General features: G+C 33.6%; 2 protein-coding genes across 6 annotated transcripts in view; both read left to right on the top strand.

Moving 5' to 3' along the window:
- Positions 1 to 74: 74 nt before the first annotated feature.
- On the top strand, positions 75 to 8,374 carry Tnks (tankyrase). 2 transcript variants are annotated; one of them, XM_083053741.1, is made up of 11 exons: positions 75 to 425; positions 1,162 to 1,364; positions 1,477 to 1,802; positions 2,002 to 2,255; positions 2,359 to 2,692; positions 2,800 to 2,930; positions 3,000 to 3,228; positions 3,516 to 3,901; positions 4,242 to 4,673; positions 4,805 to 5,337; positions 5,421 to 8,374. In XM_083053741.1, the coding sequence occupies exons 1-11, from the start codon at positions 218 to 220 to the stop codon at positions 6,009 to 6,011; spliced, it is 3,627 nt and encodes a 1,208-aa protein (XP_082909867.1). In that variant the 5' UTR covers positions 75 to 217; the 3' UTR covers positions 6,012 to 8,374. The 2 variants fall into 2 exon arrangements, with proteins under 2 accessions (XP_082909867.1, XP_082909875.1); XM_083053749.1 differs by having other exon boundaries at positions 1,510 to 1,802.
- Positions 8,375 to 10,702: 2,328 nt separating this feature from the next.
- The window catches only part of Gbs-70e (Glycogen binding subunit 70E), a 29,157-nt gene continuing 14,480 nt past the window's right edge, over positions 10,703 to 25,379 (top strand). For 3 of the 4 annotated variants that reach the window (XM_083053963.1, XM_083053965.1, XM_083053970.1), the window contains exon 1: positions 10,703 to 11,342. The gene's annotated coding sequence lies outside the window, so the exon portion shown is untranslated. The remainder of the gene's footprint in view (positions 11,343 to 25,379) is intronic. The other variant, XM_083053959.1, reaches the window with a different exon arrangement.

Genomic DNA, 25,379 nt, shown 5'->3' on the forward strand with positions numbered 1-25,379 from the left:
CGCGTCGTGCGTGCAAAATGTCGCCAGTTGCTTCCCTAGCAACCCGTCCGCTCGTCCGTACGTCCGTCCGTCCGTCGTAAACGTAATAACGTGCGTGCGTGCGTGTCGTAGTCGGACATGGCTGGTTGAACGCGAAATGTGTCTGTCTGTCGCAACTGCGTCGCGGGCCCCGATGTCGTCGGACGGCGGGGCGGCGTGAAAATGGCGGTGTGAAGAAATGGCAGGACGCAGATCGACGCTGACGACGAATGCGGTGGACTCGCTGCCGGGATCAGGCGGCGGAGGCGGCGGGGATCCGCTGCGCGAGCTCTTCGAGGCCTGCAAGACCGGCGATCTCGCCAAGGTGAAGGCGTTGGTCAACCCGAAGACGGTCAACGCCCGCGACACCGCCGGACGCAAGTCCACCCCCCTGCACTTTGCAGCTGGTGAGCTCCGATACAACCTTCTTTCTCTCGGAGAGAGAACAAGTTACAAGTTCTTGTAAACACGTGCATTTTCTCTATGTGCGCGCGATAATTGAGCAAGGTTAATCAGCGAGCGTCCACGTTCCAGCTGATCGCGGTCTGTTTTCAACACAATTGTCAAATTGCGAGTATTTCCTACCATTTCTTACCGTTGATTAATCAAATTTACTACCAACCGTTTAAATTTACTTACTTAAAGTTTCAATTTTTTTATTCTTTTATTAACTTACGGTATTTTGAAGAGATCGTTATATAAATTTCTTTCAAATTAAATTGGTGGAAATGTACAGATAATCTAAAGCTTTATAATAAGAAAAAAAAAAGAATAATAAAACACTGTATGTTAAACTTTTCTCTAAAAAGAAGCATAAGAATTCTTGGAAAGTATAAAAATATGAAAACTTTTAAAAGACTTGACAAGAGCGATAGATTCTGATATGATTTAGTTGAGCAGAAGTACACACACCCACACATACATATAAATTATTTAGATGTAAGACTTATTTTATATCTATTTTATTGTATTTATATATTATTTTACATTTTTATAGATTATATTATAAATGTCAAACTTCTATATTTATAATGTAATAACTATAATAATATATACGATATAATATATATTATAATATAATAAATTTTATATACAATATATATTACATAAAATTTAAAATCTTTGTTTAATTTTAAAATTTAGGATACGGTCGAAAGGACGTTGTAGAATTTCTCCTATCTGCTGGTGCATCGATTCAAGCACGTGACGATGGTGGTTTACATCCATTGCATAATGCATGTTCCTTTGGACATTGTGACGTTGTGAGATTACTCTTAGAAGCAGGAGCAAGTCCAAATACAAGGGATAATTGGAATTTTACGCCTTTACATGAGGCAGCGATTAAGGTGCTTATTTTGTAAAAAAATATACTTATTAACGTGACTTTTTCGTCACACGTAGTAAGAGTCGAAGATTGAAATGGTGTCTAACTTTTTCATCTTCATTTGTACTTGGCAGGGTAAAATAGACGTATGTATTACTCTGCTACAGCATGGTGCAGATGTAAACATTAGGAATACAGAAGGAAAGACTGCATTAGAGGTAGCTGATGCTTCTACTAAATCAGTACTAACAGGAGAATATAGGAAAGACGAGCTTTTAGAAGCTGCTAGATCTGGAAACGAGGAACGATTGTTACAGCTGCTAAATCCCCTTAATGTCAACTGTCACGCTAGTGACGGTAGAAGATCTACACCTTTGCATTTGGCAGCTGGATACAATAGATCTAGAGTCGTACAGATTCTTCTTCAGAACGGCGCGGATGTGCATGCCAAGGATAAAGGGTTAGTATATGTGCAGTCGCCCAACTTATACACCGTTACATTTCGATGAGTTTGTTTTTCAAGAAACTACTCTTTACTATATTTTATTCATATGCTAATTATTTTTTACTTCAATTTCATTCATCGTAGCTCTCATTCAAGCAATCTATCAAGATCTAATTAAAATCTATTGAAATCGTAATCCTTGATTCTATTACAGAGGTCTCGTACCACTTCATAATGCCTGTTCATATGGCCACTTTGAAGTGACTGAGGCACTTTTGAAGCACGGAGCTGCTGTCAATGCCAGTGACCTCTGGACATTTACTCCGTTGCACGAAGCCGCGAGTAAATCCAGAGCAGAGGTTTGCTCCTTACTGTTGAGCGAAGGTGCGGATCCAACGCAATTGAACTGCCACAGTAAGAGCGCTATCGACGTAGCACCGACACTCGAATTACAAGAAAGATTAGCCTGTGAGTTTTAAAGCGAATTTATCATATTATATTTTCTATTGTTATAATATTTGTGAACATAATTATAATTTTACATATTTTACAATTGGCTTATTACTTTCAGACGAGTATAAAGGTCACTGCCTATTAGACGCCTGCAGGCAAGCAGATCTTACGAAACTAAAAAAATATCTATCCCAAGAAGTCGTCAATTTCAAGCACCCTTACACCGGGGACACACCGATGCATTGCGCAGTGACATCACCTTATCCAAAGCGAAAGCAAGTTATCGAGACCTTGATTCGAAAAAATGCTGCCATGAATGAGAAAAATAAAGACTTTCTTACGCCACTTCACGTAGCGACTGATCATTCGCATTACGACGCGATGGATATATTACTTCGACATAATGCGAAGGTCAACGCGCTGGACGGCTTAGGACAAACCGCGTTGCATAGGTATCTTTGTTCTGGAAAACCATTGTTTTCACCTCGCTTCTGTAGAAAGAGATGCTTTAGTTTCGCAATCACATTAGTTCATAAATCGTTAATTATTTTCTTACTAGGTGTGCTAGAGAGGATAACGTACAGGCTTGCAGAATACTCTTGTCGTACAACGTCGACCCGTCGATAGTATCTCTTCAAGGATACACCGCGGCGCAAATCGCTGCCGAGAATGTGTTAAAAATACTGCAAGGTAAGATATTTAATCTGGATTTACTCTCTTTTGGGAGAACAATTTTCATTTTTAAGTTTGACTTTACAGATCCGCCGAGTGGAACCGACGATGTGGAAGCGCAACTCTTGGAGGCGAGCAAATCGGGCGATCTTGCAGCGGTGGAAAGAATCCTGCAGCCCAATCCGCATGCGGTAAATTGCCGCGATTTGGACGGAAGGCACTCGACTCCGCTGCATTTCGCAGCGGGTTTCAATAGAGTGCCGGTTGTAGAGTATCTATTAGCACATGGCGCGGATGTGCATGCCAAAGATAAAGGGTAATTAATGTTTAATATCGTAAAATACTTGTTATAATTTTTTTTTCCTTTTAGAAAATATCTTTAAAACGAATAATTTACAATATTAATTATCTTTCCATTAGTTGTACTTTACGTATTTACATAAAATATTTCTCAATATGCTTAAATTTTTTTTTATTTATTGTAATTCAAAAGTTCTTTACTTTTATCTATAATTTAATTAAACTGCTCTAAATAAAATTAATTTAATAAAATTTAATAAAACATTGCGAATATTATATTTATTTTTTAATACGATGTTATAGCGGATTGGTTCCTCTTCACAACGCTTGCTCTTATGGCCACTACGAAGTCACAGAATTATTGGTAAAACACGGTGCGTCCGTCAATGTCGCCGATTTGTGGAAATTTACACCTCTTCACGAAGCCGCCGCCAAAGGCAAATACGAGATAGTTCGATTACTATTGAGACACGGAGCAGATGCTACTAAAAAGAACAGAGACGGCGCGACACCATTGGATCTGGTGAGAGACGGTGATCAGGATGTAGCGGATCTCTTGCGTGGAAATAGCGCTCTTCTGGACGCTGCGAAGAAGGGCAATTTAGCTAGAGTTCAACGATTAGTTACGCAAGACAACATTAACTGTCGGGATGCACAAGGACGCAATAGTACTCCATTACATTTGGCTGGTAACTTATATATTACTTTTTATAAATATATAATTATCGAAATCTTTTTTCTTTTCTTTCTGTTCATAAAATAATGTTTTTTAAATCGCTTTTTTTAGTTATATATTATATATTTATTTATATTATATATATTATATATTTTATTATATATTATATATTATATATATATATATATTATTATTATATATTTATATATATATATATATATATATATATTATATATTATTCTGTTAATATAAACAAATTAAAATTTTTCTTTTAAGAAGATTAAAAAATAAAAAGATTTAATTTTTATATATAGTTTTATATTTATATAGACAATTTTTTTCTTTTAATACAGCGGGGTACAATAACCTGGAGGTAGCTGAATTCTTGCTCGAACGTGGGGCAGATGTAAACGCGCAGGATAAAGGCGGCCTTATTCCTTTGCATAACGCGTCGAGTTATGGTCACTTGGATATTGCAGCCTTGCTCATTAAATATAATACTGTAGTGAACGCGACTGATAAATGGGGATTTACACCGCTTCATGAAGCTGCGCAGAAAGGTCGAACGCAACTGTGCGCCCTTCTGCTTGCGCATGGCGCCGATCCGTTTCTGAAAAATCAAGAGGGACAGACTCCGGTGGATCTAGCCAGCGCGGACGATGTAAGGTGTCTATTACAAGATGCCATGGCTTCTCAACAAATCGTTCCATCGGTACCATCTGGCAATATGGTCAACAGTACTGGCAGCAATCCTGTTAACAGTAGGCCACCCAGTATCGTATCCGGTAAGAATACTTCGTAATTACAAATCGTTTTCAAAATTCTTCGAGCTTAATTAAAATATACGTTAAAGATTTGAAACGTAGAAGTGATGCAGAAAAGATTCTAATAAAATTTGTTATTCCCTTCTATCTAGTTCCCGTTACACCGCCGCCGCCGCTCACTCAAGAAACAGTTATCATGCCATCGGGAGCGGCTATGACTCTATGCGTACCACTGGCTCGTCCAACCTCGTGTCTGAGTCCAATGCCGCCGAGCGAACCCTGCTCCGAGAAAGAGTCCAAGGACTTATGTAAAGAGCACAACGGTTCCATCACGACTGTTGCTGGTTTCCTGCAAAGCCTCGGTTTGGAACATTTACTCGAGCTGTTCGAACGCGAGCAAATTACTTTAGATATACTGGCGGAAATGGGTCACGAGGATTTAAAGCAAGTTGGAGTATCAGCTTATGGTTACAGACATAAATTGATTAAAGGCATGGACAAACTATTGAACACAGCAGCGGGCTCTCTTTGGCAGCCTTCCATAAATCCCGGGACATTGTTAGTGGATTTATTAGCGGAGGATAAAGAATTCTTGGCCGTTGAAGAAGAAATGCAAAGTACTATTAGGCAACACAGGGACAACGGCCACTCTGGCGGTATCTTTTCTCGATACAATATAGTTAGAGTACGTATTATTTAACTATATCAAAAATAATAATTAATCATGTTTTTTCGGTGTATTAAAATAAATTCTTATATATTTTTCAGATACAAAAAGTTCAGAATCGCAAGTTGTGGGAGCGTTACGCTCACAGAAGACAGGAAGTAGCTGAAGAAGTCGGCGCCGCCGCTCCCGCTTCTCCCGGTACTGGACCGAGGGGTACTTCCAGTTCGACAGTGTCCCAGGCGAATGAGAGAATGTTGTTTCACGGAAGTCCGTTCATCAACGCGATCGTTCAGAAGGGTTTCGACGAGCGACACGCGTACATCGGTGGAATGTTTGGCGCTGGTATATATTTCGCAGAGCACAGCAGCAAGAGCAATCAGTATGTTTACGGTATATGCGGCGGCACCGGATGTCCCGCGCACAAAGACAGAAGCTGTTACATTTGTCACAGGCATTTACTGCTGTGTAGAGTTACCCTCGGTAAGTCTTTTTTACAATTCTCGGCGATGAAAATGGCGCACGCTCCTCCCGGTCACCATAGCGTGATGGGTAGGCCGTCGCAGGGAGGCTTGGTTTTCCCCGAATACGTTGTTTATCGCGGCGAACAAGCGTATCCCGAGTATCTTATCACATATCAGATCGCGAGACCCCAGCAGGAAAGCGGCGGTAACGAGGGCGTCGAGGAACGGTGATCGAAAGAGCTAAGTCCCGCGGCGAGATTGCGCAGTCTTTGTTGCTGTCAGAGACCGAGGACATGCGGCGCATTGTCGCGGACGTAAAGCGCGAGCTATTTTGTATCCAACTCTCCATCAGTTCTTCCATTTTTAATTGATTAGAGTGGAACTGTGCAAAAGTAACAATGTGCGCGCGCGTGTGTTTATGTGTGTGACCGAAATATATGCACTTATAGAATATTTTATTCCAAAATAATATTTAAATTACTGAAAAAAAAAAAGAAATGGCCGTTATAATAGCTTGTTTCTAGCATTTAAACGTGATAATATTTAAGCTCAGTCCAAGCCGTCAAGCAGAGATAGAGAGATGCATATTAGTCTTGATGTATATATCGATATAGATTGCTGTGTGCATCTCTTACATCCGATTTGATGTGTCGATTAGTGTGTTCCTAGGATTAGTCAGTACTAAAAAAAATTGCAATGTATTTGTATACATGTGGGAAACCTAATCTATAATTGACACGCTTGACATGCTTTGCATGAAGATATTAAGAGAGCGTAGGAAAAAAAATATTCGATCTTGAAAGTATATAAAATCATCGAAGAAAAAACGTAATTTAACTGGCCGTCTCACATACAATATAATATAAATTAAATTTATCTATTTGATATATACATTGTAAGTAAAGTCTACAATGTGTGTGATAAATGTATATTTATATGTACAAATATAAATTTGTTTTTTTATATATATATGAAATAATGATATATCTATAATTATTGAAAAATTTTTTCGGCATTACGTGATATGAATAATTTTTGTATTTTTATTTTAAGAAACAATCCAATCGAGAGAAATATATCTGTATGTTATTATTTTGTATATTACAAAGTTTATTTAATTATTAATGTAGATGCATCTTTTACATTTTGGACTTTACTTGCGATGCATATACATTTATAGTCTTAGTGTAAGTATTGTATATAGGATTCATGATTATTCTTTAATATTTCGTAAATGTAATCAATGGGGTTCCTATATAATTCGATAGCGATATTTCAAATACTGTACAGGCTCTTTTTACCAAGATATATATAGCTATTTTATTAATGTCAACCTGTTTTTAGGGAAAGAAGATATCAAAAGATATCTACGCGTCGCGCAATTAACTCTGAAAATTAAACTCGTGCGCATTATCAGGGCCGGGTATAAAACGTAGCTGCAAATTATTATGACATCGATTAAAGTATTTATAAAAACGAATTACTAAATAATCGAATTAGCTTTATTTCAAGATACGCGTTCAAGGAATGATAATTTTTCTAATCAAGTTGAATATTAAATGGCAAGTGGAATGGCGAATATCGAAGACATTCTGATCTCATTAAAAATACCGTTTTTAATTGTTCAGGATATACAGAACGTTTTACAAATAGATACCTAAATTTTAAAAGCATATTCTACTCACTATAAAGATGGAAAAAAAATGAAATGAACGTAAGGAAACGCTTCTTTCCCAAATTATAAATTTTTTTATTTACAACAGACTTTGAGAAACTTTATTAAAGAATACTTAAAAGCACCAATAAAGAAATTGCTAGAAATGATTTCTTTCTGCATCAATGCATCGACATTTCATGTTAGATGATCAAGATATTCAAAAACGCCCGGAATATTTCGTATTTTATGTCACACGAGAATACAATTTTAGAATATTTGCTACTTTCATAGTAGCAACAGGAGAGTCTTAAAATGTCTTCATAAATAAAAATCCAAAGGATTTAAAGCATATATGCGATTGGTCCTCTATCAATCCATGTATCGATGTAATTATTATGGTATGTTGTAAATAAAAAGTATTTATAATTTGGAAAAAAATTGGAAGAAGCGTTTTCGGACCACGTTTATATGAGTTTTTCAACCTTATGGTGAAAATACATATATGCTTTTAAAATTTGATCATCTATTTCTGAAACATTTTGAATACAAAATTATTTCGTCGTGATTATAAAGAGAAACAACTAAAGATAATACGATCGTAGATAGCGAGAAACGAACACCACAATTGCAATAGTCTTAATAGTTATTCTCTAGGTGATGGGCTGACTCTTTGTGTTTTTATGGGAGAGTTTTCAATTCATTTTAAGTAAAATGCTACCGTGATTATCTGTGACAGGACATGGACACAGAGCTAATGATTTCTCTGCGCTGCTGTATTTGCTTTAATGCCGATATTACAATATTTTTATGTAAAGCAGATATGCAGTAATAGGCCAGAGTGATATATATATGAAGTGCATACATATTACCACTGTGTTCTACTTGTAAGAGAACGAGAGACTTATGAAGAAAAACAATGACTTTCTTTAATTGTTAACATATGAGTTTTATTGTCTATACTTTTATTTTATCCTCTTATTGCGCGATGTTTTTTTTTTAATTCACATGAAAAAGAAACACTTATTCCTTCTTTCCCCCCTTCATAAATCATCCGTGTAAGGATTATTAAAATTTTGCTCCGTCATAATACATGTTTATTAGAATTAACACCGATATTTGTAAATTTTCTTATCAACCAATTACAAACATCTCGTTTCTCTCTCAACTCACAGAATGCAAAAGCATCAATATTTTCGTGTATGCACGCATCATAAAAAGTCGCATCAATAAAAATCATTAAAACATAAATAACTTTAGCGCGTGTTGCACAATTATGTCGCGAGATGCTATTTATACAGTAAACGATAAACAGTTTAATTCACAATATTGTGTATTTGCGAATGCCCTTCGATTTTTTTCATTCAATCATCCGTTAGTCATCTATTTTACTATGTATATTTAACTATGTATATTATGTTACATCATTCATGGAATTTTTTCTTTTTCAAAACTGCGATACAAGATGTATTCATATTCTGAAAAGATATATGTTATACACATTTTTATGTAATAACGCAACACTACATTATATTTCTTGTATAGCGGATAAATTAAGCATATGGTATACATTTTGATAAAGATTAGGGTAGAAAAGATACTAATGAGACATTATCATTTATTTGTCAAATTATATATTAAAAGAAGAGTGATATTTTATTTATTGCGCGCGAAAATTTCTCTTTGATATTAGATCTTCATTTATCAAATATATAGATATTTCTTTTCTATTTTATTCTCGCAACAAAATAATGAATTGTATGAGTTATGAAATTAAGAATGATTACCCGCGGAATGCGCTCTGTTAATTAATGCTAGAACGTATGCTATTATAATTTATAATTGATGCAACACATGATCATGTGATAGCGTCTGAGCGCTGAGATTAATATCAAGATCAATATGCATGATAATATCTGATCACAACGTAACACGTGTAGAAATCGTAAATACGTTTTCTAAAATACGCACATATTTTATATCTCGAGAGCAATCTTTTGCAGAAATTTTTCTGTATACTTTGTCAATATAATATGGCGCTAAACTTTAAACTGTAAAGGGTATCGTTTCACGCGTTTTTTCAGCGATATCCTCTCATCAGTATCAATGAGAGCAAAAACAAGTCTGGTTCGACTGATATATATGTATATTCCACGGATGGGAAAAATTTGCAAAAAATTAAATTGCAACAACCAATACCGATCGTCTGTTCTCGTTTCGAGTGCTGTCACGTTCTCGTCGATCGTCTCTTCAAATGGAAAATTACGCGGCCACGAATCTTCTAGAAATTATGTTAACGCGACGCGTGTTCACGTGTCGTATATCGTTCGATGAATCGACATATTCTGATCGTTGGCGCCGTTAAGTAGGCACTTTAATCATCTTTTCCGCGATATCTTTTTTTAACTCTTTATCTCGCATGTCATTGAAAAAAAAAACCCCCAATGCTGCAACTCGTAATATTTTCTGCCACTTGTTTATTCGTTATCTCGAGTCCTGTTAATTGCAAAGTATCATTTTATGTATCGCTTTACCGTATAAGAAGTAAGGAGATACACATTTTATCATACAAAAATTTTAATCGCGACAAATATAATTATTTTCACGAAATCTTTTCACAAAGATAATTTTATTTAATTGCGTAAAGATAATTTTATGCAGTGCGATAATCGTACGACTCGTCTGTTAATACTAAAAATACTATGTATGCGCACCGTCATTATATCCAGCTCAATCCGGTGCGTCAACGACAGCTGTTTATCGCGACACGCATATTTTGTATTATAGTCGTGCTATTAATATACAAGCGCTTCTCGCGGTAAAATTCCACGGAAACACATCGGCCGACCGTCGAAGGGGATTTGGCGCCAGTTACGTCAATTAAGTTACACGTGAGTTCGCAAGGTCGACTCCAGGCAAATCAAGTTGCATCGGTGCGTCGCGATATACATACGACGTAACTCGAGCGCGGCAATTCATCTTTTTTTCAAAAGGGGAAGGGGGTGAGATGATATTCTCTGCAATAAATGGGCGACATTGAAAGGCCGGCGGAGACGGAAACCGGTAATATTAAAATCGTGCCTGCATATACAATATACAACGGCGGGAGAAGATCAAGTCCGTCGTCGCGGCTGCAAGCCAGAAGTGCATATGAAGCACGTGACTCGCGCGCCGCTTCGATTCGCAAAGGCGCCTCGATCACGTGAATGTCACGCATGACGTTAGGCGCGCATGCGCGCGCGCTCACGCCTCACGCCGCCGGCCGGCTCGCGCCGCGCGTTCAAACGCGCGACGGACGTAGCCGAAGGCAGATTGGTACCGCGTACCGCGTCGATTGACGGCGCGTCGTCCGAACTCTCGAGGCGGAAAGTCTTAAACTCGCTCTCTTCGAACGATATCGCGATCTCGCGATCTCGCGACTTTTCGTCGCTCGATGAATGTCGATCGAATGTCGAACAGATTAAGATAAGACGCCGCTGTCGGTCGTGTGCGACGGAGTCTGTGACGGACACGCGTGCGATGCACTGGACCGCGGTTAGTATCACATGAGAGGAAGAGAGAGAAAGAACCGTCCTACAGTTTTACTAAGTCATTTAAACGCGATCGGCGCATATATTATACATCCTTCGCGTAATAAAGATCGAAATTCAACAATCGCGATGTCACGGACTGTCATAGAATACATTTCTCCGAAGTAAGAGAGAGAAAAGGACACAACTGCAACCGACAACACGATTATCCATCCTGAAGTTGCCAAGTAAAAAGAGCAAAGAAAGAGAGATGCTTTCGTGAGGAAGGAAGAGGAACGTCAGCGGAAGTTGTAAAGAAACGGAGGGAACGTCCACGAAGGTTCCTTGAAGCCCATTCCTCGTCACGTCGGAGGGGTCTGTCATTATTGCAGAGAAACAGTAAGTAAATCGTTACTCTTTATCACTCTTTATTGGTTCATTAGCATCTGACGCGTGGGTGATACGTACATTCGCACGCTTGATCTCGCGAAATTGATTCCATTACGAGCACTTACGATGCAAACGATTCGCCAATGTATAGTCACGATTAATTTTGAATTCGAGTTTAATTCGAATTAATGAAAGAAAACATTTTTATTATATTTGCAAGTGAAAAAGTATGTTCAATAAAATAACAGAAAATATGAATGGAATTTAAGAAACAATATATTTTATTCAAATTAAAAAATTTTCTATCGCAGCAACAGCTTAGTAGTCACCAATTTGCTGCTAAATGCCAAAGATATTTTTTTTAAAGTAAAGAAAAAATATATTTATATTGAAATCTTATATATCACAATGTGTGTTGGTTTCGATTTCGTCAATAATTAATATTAATTAATTTTATATAATTTAAAAAATTAAGAATTTTTAATAACATGTTATTAATTCAGAAAGACAAATCAATAAAATAATAAAATTGTATTGCGATAATTTTTTAATTGTTTGCTATATATATTTGAGAGATCGCTGCTCCAGAAATTTTGCATTCTCCTGGAAAGATGCATTTCTTTGTATTTTTCTCTTATTAAATCACAAAGAGATCACAATATTAAAGTATATATATATATAAAAGTATAATATCTCTATAATACGAATTGCATTTCACATGTAATTACAAACTGCATATACGAAATTTACTGAAGTTGATATTATCATTTTTCAATAAGCTCAGATTCGATATATTCACATAAAAATCGCCTTCATATTTATTCAGTTCATCTCAAAATAAAATTATGATATGACATAAAGTATATTTTTTATATATTTAAAAAGGTATAGGTGTAAAAAAATTTAATAATATCAAAAATTAATCTTATCCCGAAATATTGTATCAGTTCCGAGCGAACGCAAACGGTGCAGTAGTAATAGATGCATTTGCAGATACACTGCGAAATGGCGCTTATGTCTGCAATAAGGCTGGATGTTTCCCTTGCGTCCGGGAATGATTTATCACGAATTTCATATTTTACACGTGCCTACGACTTGTGCGTATTTATCTCCAACAATGTAACAAAGGTTTTTGTTTACGTGCTTGACACTTTATTATCAATGCTATGATTCGATTCTGATGTATTTGATGATACATTAAATTTAGACATAGAATAAGATAAAGCTCAGATTTTGAAACAATGAGTAACGCGAACAAATAACTCGGAGATTATAGCGAAAAAAATTTAATTTATACAGATAAATTATTTACAGATAATTTTTATATAAAACTTTTAAAAAATTCTCTATAGTATTTTAACAAAAGCTATAAATTTTAATAGAGATTTGATGTAGAAAGGAAAACATGTGTTGTAGGAAAACGTGCATGAGAATAATATGTGTTATGCAAAAAATAAATAATCAAGTTTTAATCTCATAAATTACGAATGTTTTCGATAGCAGAAAATATCGAGAAAAAATTTCTTTGTGAAATGTCTGTAATTGAACTCTTGCTCCTTGTTTATCGATATACGAGGGTAAATCAAAAAGTAAAGAGACAAATAAAGAAAAACACATTTATTTTAACCTATGTGGAAAATTTACATATTATTTATCGACATAACCCCCACCAACGTCGATACATTTGATCCACTACTTAATAAGCTTCTGTATTTCATCCTGGAAGAAAGATTTGGGTTGGATGCGTAGCCAGTTATGCACCACTGCAATGACCTTTTCATCCAAAGAAAATTTTTTTTCTCGTAGTATTTCTTTTCTTTTTTTTCTATTTTCTTTTCATCTTTTCGGTTTATTAAAAGAAGCACTATGAGGAAAAAATTTTTCTTCGGATGAGAAGGTGATTGCAGTGGTGCATAACTGGCTACGCATCCAACCCAAATCTTTCTTCCAGGATGAAATACAGAAGCTTATTAAGTAGTGGATCAAATGTATCGATGTTGGTGGGGATTATGTCGAAAAATAATATGTAAATTTTCCACATAGGTTAAAATAAATGTGTTTTTCTTTATTTGTCCCTTTACTTTTTGACTTACCCTCGTATATTTTTGTTTGCTGGCAAAAAGAATGCCGATATAATTGCGGGACGTTAATCGGAAGCTTGTTACGTATTTTATCATGACATTGCGTGATATTCTAAGCGGGAGATTAACTAGGACAAAAAGATAATGTGTGAATTTTAATTAAACGGCTTCTAATCATTTACACGCGTGATCGAAATTTGTTCACACCCGGCCGAAGTAATTGTACGCGCGTTCACCACATGTATTATCGTTTCGCGAAGGGGATTCTTTGTTTACAAACAAAATCCGAGATAACTTCCGCACACGACACAACCTGTGTAATTTACGTGCGTATTATATATTATATCGTATTATTAGGTAAATTAGGTCTATTCACATTAATCAAGCCTTGCATAATTAGACACACTAAATAATTTTTTGCACAATTAGTTAAAAGCAAGCTGTATATCGAAAAATTCAGAATGAGACATAACAAAAAATTTAGAATAAAGACATAATAAAATTGTATTCAATAATTTATTTAAAAGATAGAAGATTCATTAAAACAAATATATAATCTGACAATTCTCTAAAAAATTTTGACCCAGTTATTTAATTTTAATAAACAATAATTTAATTTTATCAATCAAATAATCGAACATTAAAAAAAAAGAAACACTGACAATGAATAAATGAAACTTCAACGAATCGAGCTTGATAAATTTTTCGATTTTTAAAGGCGAAAATTTTTTGCATCTCTTGAACCTTTTGAGACATTCATAAACGTGCGTTGAACATGCTCTACGTCCAGATATTTTCTCGAAACCGGCTTAGCCGGCTTCCTGGACGACATTCACGCGTCGTATGCGTGTGGCCGCATGCTCTCGTGCCCCCGCAGGAAAACTCGCGTGTTTTCCGGTCAATCGTCCCTCGCATACGCCCACGCGGAATTCTATTAAACTGGCATATATGAAGCATTTATATTCATATATAATTTCTATTCTTAGTGTATACCTACACATGTGTTTGCACACATGTGCATCCCGAAGTATTCACTTCCGGAGAAAATCTGTCTGTCAATTATCGCGAAAAATATTTTCCGGAAAATATGAAAAAAGAAATAAAAATGTTGAATATTCGAATGTATAGTATAAAATTTTGAATCTAAATCTAAATCTAAATACAATTTTGAATTGTCAGTGTTATATTAAAATTTTGATCTTTTCTATGAGCGTTTATTATTGGTCAGAATATAAAAAGATTGATAAAAGGGATATTATTCTCATAAATAATCAATTAAATTTTTTATCTTACTGTTTAAATAAATATTGACAAGTCATCCTTTTGATATTAACAAGTGATCATTTCGAATTTTCTTAATGAAATTGTAAAGTTAATTTTTTATGAGTCTATAGGTATATACATATATGAAGATTTATTGAGAAATTAATATATTTTATATTTCATTAAATATCATATTAGATATCATATTATAAATAAATGGACTTCGTTTTTCATGTAACAGCAGTAATAGTTTTAATAAATAATTTCATTGTTAATGAAGAAGGAAAAATTAGACATGACACCTCGAATAATGACACCTTATCAGTTTTCTGATTTGTCTACTAATCTCTCATGTAGTTAAAAAAAGTCAAGTTGTAGCCACGTGATTCTCGAATGGTATTACATCAGATATCACGAAAAAAAAGTTAAGGCACCACAATTAATTAAGTGTAACCAAGTGCAACTTTTTTGATACTCGGGAGATAATCTGCGCGAAGGATTATAAGATAATATGATAATAATTATATAATAACAATCATCTTATGTATGAAGAACTATTAACAAATTTATTTATTTCTAAATTTTGACATTTATTTTTTCTATTATCGAAATACGAACAAATTAATTGTCTATAGTTTTTAAATCAGTATATCTTTCTTTTTTAGAAACGTCAGAAAAGAAACTTGCATTTTAATTAACATTAACAAATATTAAATATATAGAAATAAGCACTCGACATCTTTTAATTTCTCGATATATTTAATAACAATTTTTTATTTCCCGCTTTGTTCATTATGTATATAGTTTCGGCATGATTAAACTTTGTTCGGTAAGATTCCTCGATCGACGAGGGCATTAGAATCAAGAGAAAGAGAAAGAAAGTCGAGGATAAATATCGGTTATCATTACTGCTTCGAACCAGAAACGCGAAGACGATAAGACCGTGAATATTCGACCTCAGCGGCGCCTTCGTCTGAGTAATAAAAAGCAAAAAAAAAGCAAAAAATAAAAAAATATATATTCTTGTACTGGGATATGAATCGCCTGACTTTGAAGGTAGCAATTACGGTCGTCGAACGCCGTTTATACATGAGCTCTCTCACGTGCTCGTCGCGTGGATGCCGGTGACATATGCAAGTTATTACAGAACACATTCCTATCGATAACTTTGCCGAATGTTTACGATTGGACAATTCACGTTCTCGATTTGTGCTTGCAGCAGATATAATTTTATAGAAAGCAATTTTATAGAAAATTTTTTGTACTTTGGACTGAATATTTAAAAAGCAAATACAGCACAAAGTTTTATTTTCGGTAATTGGAATAAATCTACGAATGATCAATAAATCGAAAAGATAAATTAACATGTTTTAAATGTTTGACTAATAACTGTATCGTTGTTAATTTTGTTTAACTATTTATTTGACATTTCGATACACGATTATAAAGCGTAGGAATTAAGGAATTAAGGAATAGACTAATCAGAAGACAAGTCTCTAAATAATTCCCGAACTATTTTCGTTACACACTCGTATGATCACGGGACCCGAATTGAAATAAAGGTATTTAAATTCCGTCGACCGGTCCTTCCGCTTTCGACTGGATTCGATTTATGCTCGTTTCTCTTGTGATATGTATGTGAAAAGGTAAAACCGGTTGAGGAATGTCTTCTCTTTTACTCATTATCTTTTTACGATGATCAGTTATTTTTCTTTCGTGCGAAGCGCAAAATTTTTACGTTTCGCGAATAACTGTACAACGTAAATTTAAATTTGAACAAAGTCGTCGTAATCAAGGTTTATTATGTGTCAGTAAATAATATTGATCGTTACTCATCGACGCATCGACTGTAAGAAATGTGACGAACAAACATGACACATGTCAAAGTTTAAATAAAAATTTGTGATGAACATTGATGTTCTTTACTCTGATCTCTCTATTTGTTTTTCTAACATCAATATGATGGAAATATACGGACTTAATAGTTAATATATCAACATTAATAGACATAAACAAAATAATTTTTTCTATCTAATGTAAATCTAATATTTTTATTAAAAATATGACAATTAGTTTACGTTCAATTGGTTTACTCTCACTGATTTACGCTTTTAAAATTATTTTAAATTATTAAAATTTTTTTTATACGCAGATTTATTAGAAACTTTGGATTGAAAGATCTACTAAAGGTCAATTCATTATAAGAAGTGGTTCGGAATGCATTTATAAAAAGTAAATTTTTAAGATAACACTAATATATGTGCGTGCCTGACAATTAAAAATGGCAAAGAGCAGCAGTTCAAGGTTAGCCGGCATAATGTTTACATTCTCATGCACATCGTTTATATACTTCTGGTTATTCTTTGATGCACAAACCGAGTAATATGATATCGAGATTATCGTAGGTCAGGCATACACAAAGGTTTCGGCATCATTATTTCGGTGTCATTTGTCTCTTCTTTCTGATAATACGAATTCTTTACACACAGATCAACAATTATAATTAGAATGCGATACTAGATATTGTATCAAAGTGTTTATTCGAGCAAAAGGAATGTAATTAATTAAGCAATTCTATCAATTATACATCTTTTAAATTTAATCTCGTTCGTGAATTTAATTATCAGAAGCTCGATTACTTAAAGAAATATAATATGCATTATTTTACCACACACAAATTATTACTTTTAAATGAAAATTTTCTATTTATATGGTACTACTTTTACTTTTTAAACTGTAACAAATTTGTTTACCTGTACATTATACCTGGAACTTTCAGTTTTGCTCAGGGCTAAACTTCTCGTGATTTTATGCAAAAAATCTGTCGTCCATTCATTTTCTGCAGATGTTTTCTAGAACGAGGAAATCAGAGTTGTTGTTTGATGGAATTCTGTGAAAACTATAATACATTCGAGAAAATGATTACTGTTTTCATTCACGATCGTCATCCTATCTTTATTTTTGTCGACTGATTCATGAGACAGAATAGGAGCATCGTGCTATTTGCGGAATTCGTGAGAAGCGAAATCGGGGCGATTTGCGCGATCGTTTGCACGTGCACGATTTCACCCTCCTCGCACTGTCAATCTTTTCGAGACAACTCCGATCGACGTAATTGAAAACGCTCATTCACTGCCTCGATCGCTGGCAAGTGCATTTTTAACGCAATCAAATTAAACGCGCCCTCTTTCACTCGTTTTTTCCTCAAAAAAATATGTGTCTCGAGCCGCAAGGTGACTCCGATTAAAGGCTATATATCAGGCAATATCGCACGTTACGAACCGACAAACAAAAGTCACGCTATACCGGTGAAACTGTCGAAACCGATAGCAACATATGTTTGCGCGATTAAATTTTTCTGTTTGATTCTCTCGAATATTTCTCAGAGAGAAAGAGAGAGAGATTGTCGGCAAATCATATTACAGTAGAATAAGATAATTTTATATCCTATGATATAATTTATATCATAAATTATTTGAAATTTTCTAATTGGAAAATAAAATAGCCTTTAGAATTCGGTTTTACAATATTTGTATAAATAATAGTAATGGCAGTTTTTTCTATTGTATAATAATACTATTTTTCTTTACATCATTTTTCACGTTTTACAGATGTTTATTACTTGATTGAGTATACAATTTTATTGTGATAATATGAAAAGCCAAGATTTTTATGAGGAATAGATGAAACAGAGTTATCATTAACTAATTGGACGCAGTAGATTGACTTTGAAATCAATTATCGATTATTTATATATACAATTGCTAACGTAATGGAAATGTGATGAATTAAACTGAAAATTAAGCATTTTTTACAAGAAACTTTTTTAATGCACGCGCCGCGATATTTGACATTCGTGTCATTTGACATTTCCTATTATCTGTCATACTAATGCCACACAGTTAGACAATCTTACCCCTTTTTGACGTAGTAAAGTACTGACTATAGTAAAAAAAAACTGTGCGATAACGACGACTGATTAGTAAAATTGGGATGTCTGTCACATAAATGTTGCAAGTGTTACTTCATATTTTCCTGTTAAATATTATATCATTGTGCACATTTGATAATGATAATTGACATCTTATTTACGACCTTCTTTCGATTTTTTTGGGGTGACGTGAGATTATATAGTATTATATAAATTTATTTTCATGATAAACATATATAAAAGTATCATGCATAGCAACTGAATTTATAAATTTATTATATTTTATTAGCTAGTATTTAAATTTATAAAAGAATGTGTAAGTTAAAAACACAGATTGAAGATTGTGTAAGTTAAAAAATTAGAACTATTAGAAGAGTCGAAGTAAAATTAATAAAACTAACAGATAATATCATCTATGTGCTATCGCAATATTTCAAAATTTATTTTTATAAAACTTTAAATTATAAATTTCTCGTCTTTTAAGTTTAATTTTTCTTAGTTTATTTTTAATTATTATTTATTAATCACAATAAATTGGAATTTTTTTGCAAATGAACCATTTATATTTATAATATAGGCATATATTATTATTAAATGTTTGTTTGATATTTGCGAATTAAAAATTGATGAGCATATATATGCAAAATTTTTCTTAAAATTAATATTTTATCGATTATAAGCCATATGTAATATAATAATTTTATTTTTATGATGGTACTTATTGCGTAAGTCATCTTAATCTTAGATGCGCATTTTTTGCCTCTTGAATCTGATGGCCCAGTCAAATATTTAGCACGTCTTCCGCTCGTCCGAGTGGCGAGTGATGATCTATCCATTGAAACGAATATATAAATAGTACATTTCAAATTATATTCAGAGAGATTTATAAGACAGATTTATGAGGCAGATTTCATTCATCGTATTCTCTCGTTAAAAAATTTGTTTAGAATAGATATTGTTTAGATTAGATATATACTCCACTTCCACATGGCTCTACTTTCTTAATTTATAAGGTCACTGACATAGAAGACTGCTATTATATTTGTACGTATTAAATTTCAAGATTATAAGAATATCAAAAGTAACTTTTTTTTTACGTATGTCTCTCTTGTGTCTTGTGTATGTATAAATAGATACTATCTGTATTTATTGTAAATTACATACTAAAGTATAACAATTTGAGGTCAAAGAGCATGAAACATGTGCTTGATCATTTTGTCAATGTAGATGTTTCGTTCTATGCTCGGTAATTTGCCTGCTCGTCACGCAGCACTACGTTCTTTGACGACAAATGATTCGACGACAGAGCTGTGTGTAACCGTCATATAACGCCAATGCATTCATCTCATCTGGCGATTGCATATTCGCGAACAAACTGCAAAGTGACCGCGCAGATTCCTCCGTTTAGGATCTTATATAGTGAATTACATCTATTTCAGATTTAAAATTATAAATTTAATATAACAAATATATTTAACGCACAAGCATTTGTATATTATTCGTTGAAAATATTTGTTGTTTAATGAATTATGTGAATTTGTTGAATTATAGTGTTTTTCCTAGTCGCGTGTTGCGTGTTTAAAAATTAATATAGCGAATATCTAATAATAATTTGCATAAAAAAACGGAAGAGTAAAATAATATACTATTTATATAAGTTTATATGTAAAATGAAAGCTGACATTTTTTAAATAATCTATAAAATATATTATAAAAATATATATCGTAGAATTTTCTCTTAGAAGAATACTACAAGATACTAAATCTAAATAGATTTTGTTACATCTCTCACTTTTTCGTTAAATTGTGATTTCTTTAAATTACATTTGCTGCTGATTGGAGCTTGTTATTTAAACCGGCGCAAGTGTTATAAGACGCGGGGTTAAGGTTTCCTATTTCAAGCAATTCGCAATTAGGCTCGCTTTTCCGCTCTCTTTGATGATAGCGACGCGCGAGTTTACATTTTACATCTTAGAGCGTGGACAATTGGACTCGGTCCAAGGCCGTGTGTTTCGCGATACGAAGCGCAAGAAGACGGTGGGCCTTTTCTAAATTTAACCGCGAGTATGTCTGAAATAGTTTGACGACTGCGTAATTTTCCGCAGCGAGTCACGAGACTGCCCGATCCCCGACGAAATAAAACAAGCTGTCGTATAAATAATTGACATTTTACGGTGCATTGTATTTAAGCGCCACAGATGTTTTCTTACGAAACGTCGGAATAATTTCGAATTTTTTTTTTGCGAAATATATGTATATGCAAGGATTAAGTCATCTTACGTTTTGCAATCTCTAATCTTTATTTGTGTGTATTGAAGAAATATTACAATTTATACATAATAATAAGCAAAAATATACAAAATGAGTTCTTCTCCAAAATAAATAATTAAGTATAAAAAAATCCACGTCATAAAAGTTATACAAGAATGAAATATCTAATGAATTAACTGAAACGTAAACGTTAAGATGACTTAAGGCACATTTAATGTAAACAGTAATAGGATATCTAGTATATATTGGATGATTGCAAAAGTTCGTGCCCGATTTGAAGTTATTACCACCATCTATGCAAATCGGGCACGAACTTTTGCAATCATCCAATAATATATGTGATTAACACGAAAAAAATACTAAAATTACTAATGATAATTGTATTAGATAAAATGTGTGACTGGTTCTTTACAATTTGCAAAAATAATGGATTTTTTGTAGATAAAAGAAGATGTCACATTATCTTATATAAACTGATGAACTATATGTAAATATATCATGTGAATTATTACAAAATATAAAATAGTGACCAATCAATTATAATAAATTGCTATAAACTTTAGCACATGATCAACATAATTATCGATTATTTATCTTATTGATGGTGAAAATTATATTTACGAATGTGAGGGGATATTTATATTAAATAAAAAAACTTATTAAAATTTTATAAAATTATAAAAGTTATAAGTTTTATAGATACCGTCAATATTTATATTAATCGAGACGAAGATAAAAGTGCATTATCACAAAAATACAATCTATCGAACTTGATCTGACACTCGCTGCAGTCATATAGCGTGCTCCTCCACATGACCTGACCTCACTCGTATAAACATAAGAGGCCAGACGATAAATTGCTACTGGTGACATACGTATCCCATTCTGTTGCTTCTTCTACAAGGAGCGGAAAGAGTTGATGCCACCAATTTTTGGTTGTGTTTCGATGCAAATTTCAAAATTATTTGATCAATCCTAAAACTCATTCGTGAAAGAAAATAATATTTAAAATATTTATATAATTTGTTTCCTCATTTGTTATATCTGTAAGTAAACATATGTAACTTGATATATAATTTATATAATGAATATAAATGTCATACAAGCCTTCTATTATTTATATTTTTTGCAAACGAATTTATATTTATGAAAAATACAAAAAATGTAATTTTGTTATAACAATACAATATTATAATTATCTTAATTGAAATCTTCGTTAGTTTAATTGACTGTTGCACATTATATGTTATGAATGTCTACGAAAAAATATTCCATCATATTCCAAATGTAATGATTATTTTAAAAGAAATGTATCATCATATCGATACATTTTAACGAGGGGTAAACCGCTGACCAAAATTGTGTACACCAATGCCTACTAATGCCCAATTATTGGGCATTACTGTACCCTAGTAATGCGTAATAATGCCTAATCTAACCCTAACCGCTTATAATAAACATGAAAATTTCTCTAAATTTCAAGTATAAAAAATATATTATTTATGAGGCGCATTGGACGAAAAGCTCGAACAGAACAATTTCTGTTCTAAAAAAATAATAATGACGTTAATTAATAGCTAATAAAACCCGGCTAGTAATGCCCATTAATGTACACCAATGCCCACCAATGCCCACTAATGCCCACTAATTCCCCAAATCTGTACACCGCAATGCCCTCAGCGGTTTACCCCTCGCATTTTAATTTACATTCAAGGTGTTTATATTAAATAACGTTTATCTAATTATTTATGATAATTAATGAATAATCCGATCTGATCATTAGTTTGATGAGAAATTTCTTCTCTTCATCTTTGCGATAAAAGAACCTCAGCCTCAAACACGTGGCGATTCGGTAAAGATCAACGCGCCATAAATAGAGATGTAACGAGGCATGTCGAATCGAGAATTAAGATCATGAGTTAAAGTCTGTTCATTCCGCGATCTCTTCGGGAACGATAAAAATATCACTGCCGAATATATCACGCTTGAACACGCGACGATGCGCCTGAGGAGGAAAATGCAGCACGCTTGCTGCGAGTCATCAAATCGATGAATAGAAGTGCAACGAGGCATATCGAAGATTTATTGCCTGCAAACGCGATAATGAAGGTATTGACGAGGTGAAAGCATGTTGATAAATGTGGATTATTTATGTATTTATTATTCGACGAAATTATAAAAATCTTGCTATTTAAAATGATGTTACGCGATATTAATTTTGATTAATGAGATAAAATTTTAATTTAATTTCTTCGCTATTTGTGCCTAATGTGTGCACAAATCTATTAATATTTTATCGCATAGATGAAAATGGCAATAAATAAAAATTACATGATCATAAATTCTTTTTTTTTTGTCTTTCTATTATATATGTATATAATATATAATATAAATTATATATATTATTTACTATATTATATATTGTACATATATATGTATAATTGTATATATTATATATTGTGATAGATAGTTATATTCATATTATAACAAAATTGTTTATAACAAATTAATAACAAAATTAGACAACACACACACATTAACAAAAATAGATAAATCACTAACTTATCGCATTGTATTATTCATGATTTGATGATATACGAGGGCAGTTCGATAAGTCAGTGACTTTTACAAGATATGGCACTCAAATCGCAATCTAATTTTATTTCTGATATTTACCATCTTATTTAAGTATACACACCAAGTTTCAAGTAGATCTGTCAAATAGAAATTTTTTAACAGCGTTCTAAAGCGGATAAGTTTGTGTTTTTTGCTAAAATGGAAAAAAGTGAATTTCGTGTGCTAATAAAACATTACTTTTTGCGTGGAAAAACCATTAAGGAAACTGAAGAAAAGCTAAAAAAGTATTATGGGGACTCTGCTCCGTCGCATGGAATGATTCACAAGTGGTTCACTGAATTTCGTTGTGGTTTTTGGTCGATTGTGAGCAAGCGCGGCACCCATCTGGCCGACAGCTTTTTCATGCCCAAATGTTTATGCAAGATATTAAAAACACGTTCGTTTGAGATGTTTATCATCTTGGCTATCTCGCGTATCTTCACTCGACGGTCGTCAAATACAATATGGATTTTATTGACTGTTTCTTCAGTTGTGACCTCATTCGGACGTCCCGGGCGCTCAGCATCATTCGTGCTTGTACGACCACAACGAAATTCAGTGAACCACTTGTGAACCATTCCATGCGACGGAGCAGAGTCCCCATAATACTTTTTTAGCTTTTCTTCAGTTTCCTTAATGGTTTTTCCACGCAAAAAGTAATGTTTTATTAGCACACGAAATTCACTTTTTTCCATTTTAGCAAAAAACACAAACTTATCCGTTTTAGAACACTGTCAAAAAATTCCTATTTGACAGATCTACTCGAAACTTGGTGTGTATACTTAAATAAGATTGTAAATATCAGAAATAAAATTAGATTGCGATTTGAGTGCCATATCTTGTAAAAGTCACTAACTTATCGAACTGCCCTCGTACATATACTGTTGATGTATCGGCAACAACTTCGGAAAATTACAGAGCAATGATATGACTTGTAGTAAGAAACGATAAGATTTTTTGTGTAATTCATTAGACCAAACAATCTGTCCTTGCTACATCATTGATAGATGGAGAAGTCATACCGTATAATGATCTCGACTCTTATATACAGATACATATACTTATATGACAAACGATTTCATGAACTGTATACCTATATAGCGCGCGTTTGAGTTTTATAATAAGTTTTCTCTGTATGAATCTTTCATACTCATAAAATTTCTTATCGCAATTACTAATGTTTATTTTAAGTTTTCTCTCATTTAGTTTTATTTTTTCTATTCCCCTGATAAATATTTTGTATCTTAGAGAATTTTTATTCTAGATTTTATTCTAGATATATTTAATCTAAGTTACTCCAATCGCAATTGAATTACAGCCTAGTTTTCTCGACCTGAAATAACTTTACTTACATTGCTCAATGCTTATTAGGTATTAATTATATCGATTTTTTGTTATAAATGTTATCAAACCGTAATAATAAAAATAACCACGCGTCGCGAATATCAAAATGTGTTATGAAGTTATGAGTATCTAATGAGCAGACCATTAACCGCACGTGCCGATCAAATTAAGCCTCGCCTAATCTCTTCAGTCATATGGTAAATATCGATATCCTAAGCTGACTTTGTCGTTTTTATCTCAATTGATTTTAATATCCAGTAATTGGGAACATTACTGCTTCTTTCCGAATCTGTAACAGTATAGATCTCCGAATGTTCAGCAATAGCGTACTTGGTTTCGCTTTTGCAGAAGCGATATTTGCAGAACTGATAATGATATATATCTATTATCTGTTCATTAACGATCAGTATAAATTACATTTTTCCGTATCTATAACACTAGAAATTTTTTTGATATTATCAAAGTCTATTTCCGATCCGGGAGAGAGAACCGTGCAACTTTTGTGGCGTCTCTCGTATTGTAATCGATATGCGCATCTCT

Source organism: Prenolepis imparis, unplaced genomic scaffold (genome assembly GCF_030444845.1).
Source record: "Prenolepis imparis isolate NDT839.2.m4 unplaced genomic scaffold, iyPreImpa1.0 SCAF_1, whole genome shotgun sequence".
Classification (NCBI taxonomy): domain Eukaryota; kingdom Metazoa; phylum Arthropoda; class Insecta; order Hymenoptera; family Formicidae; genus Prenolepis; species Prenolepis imparis.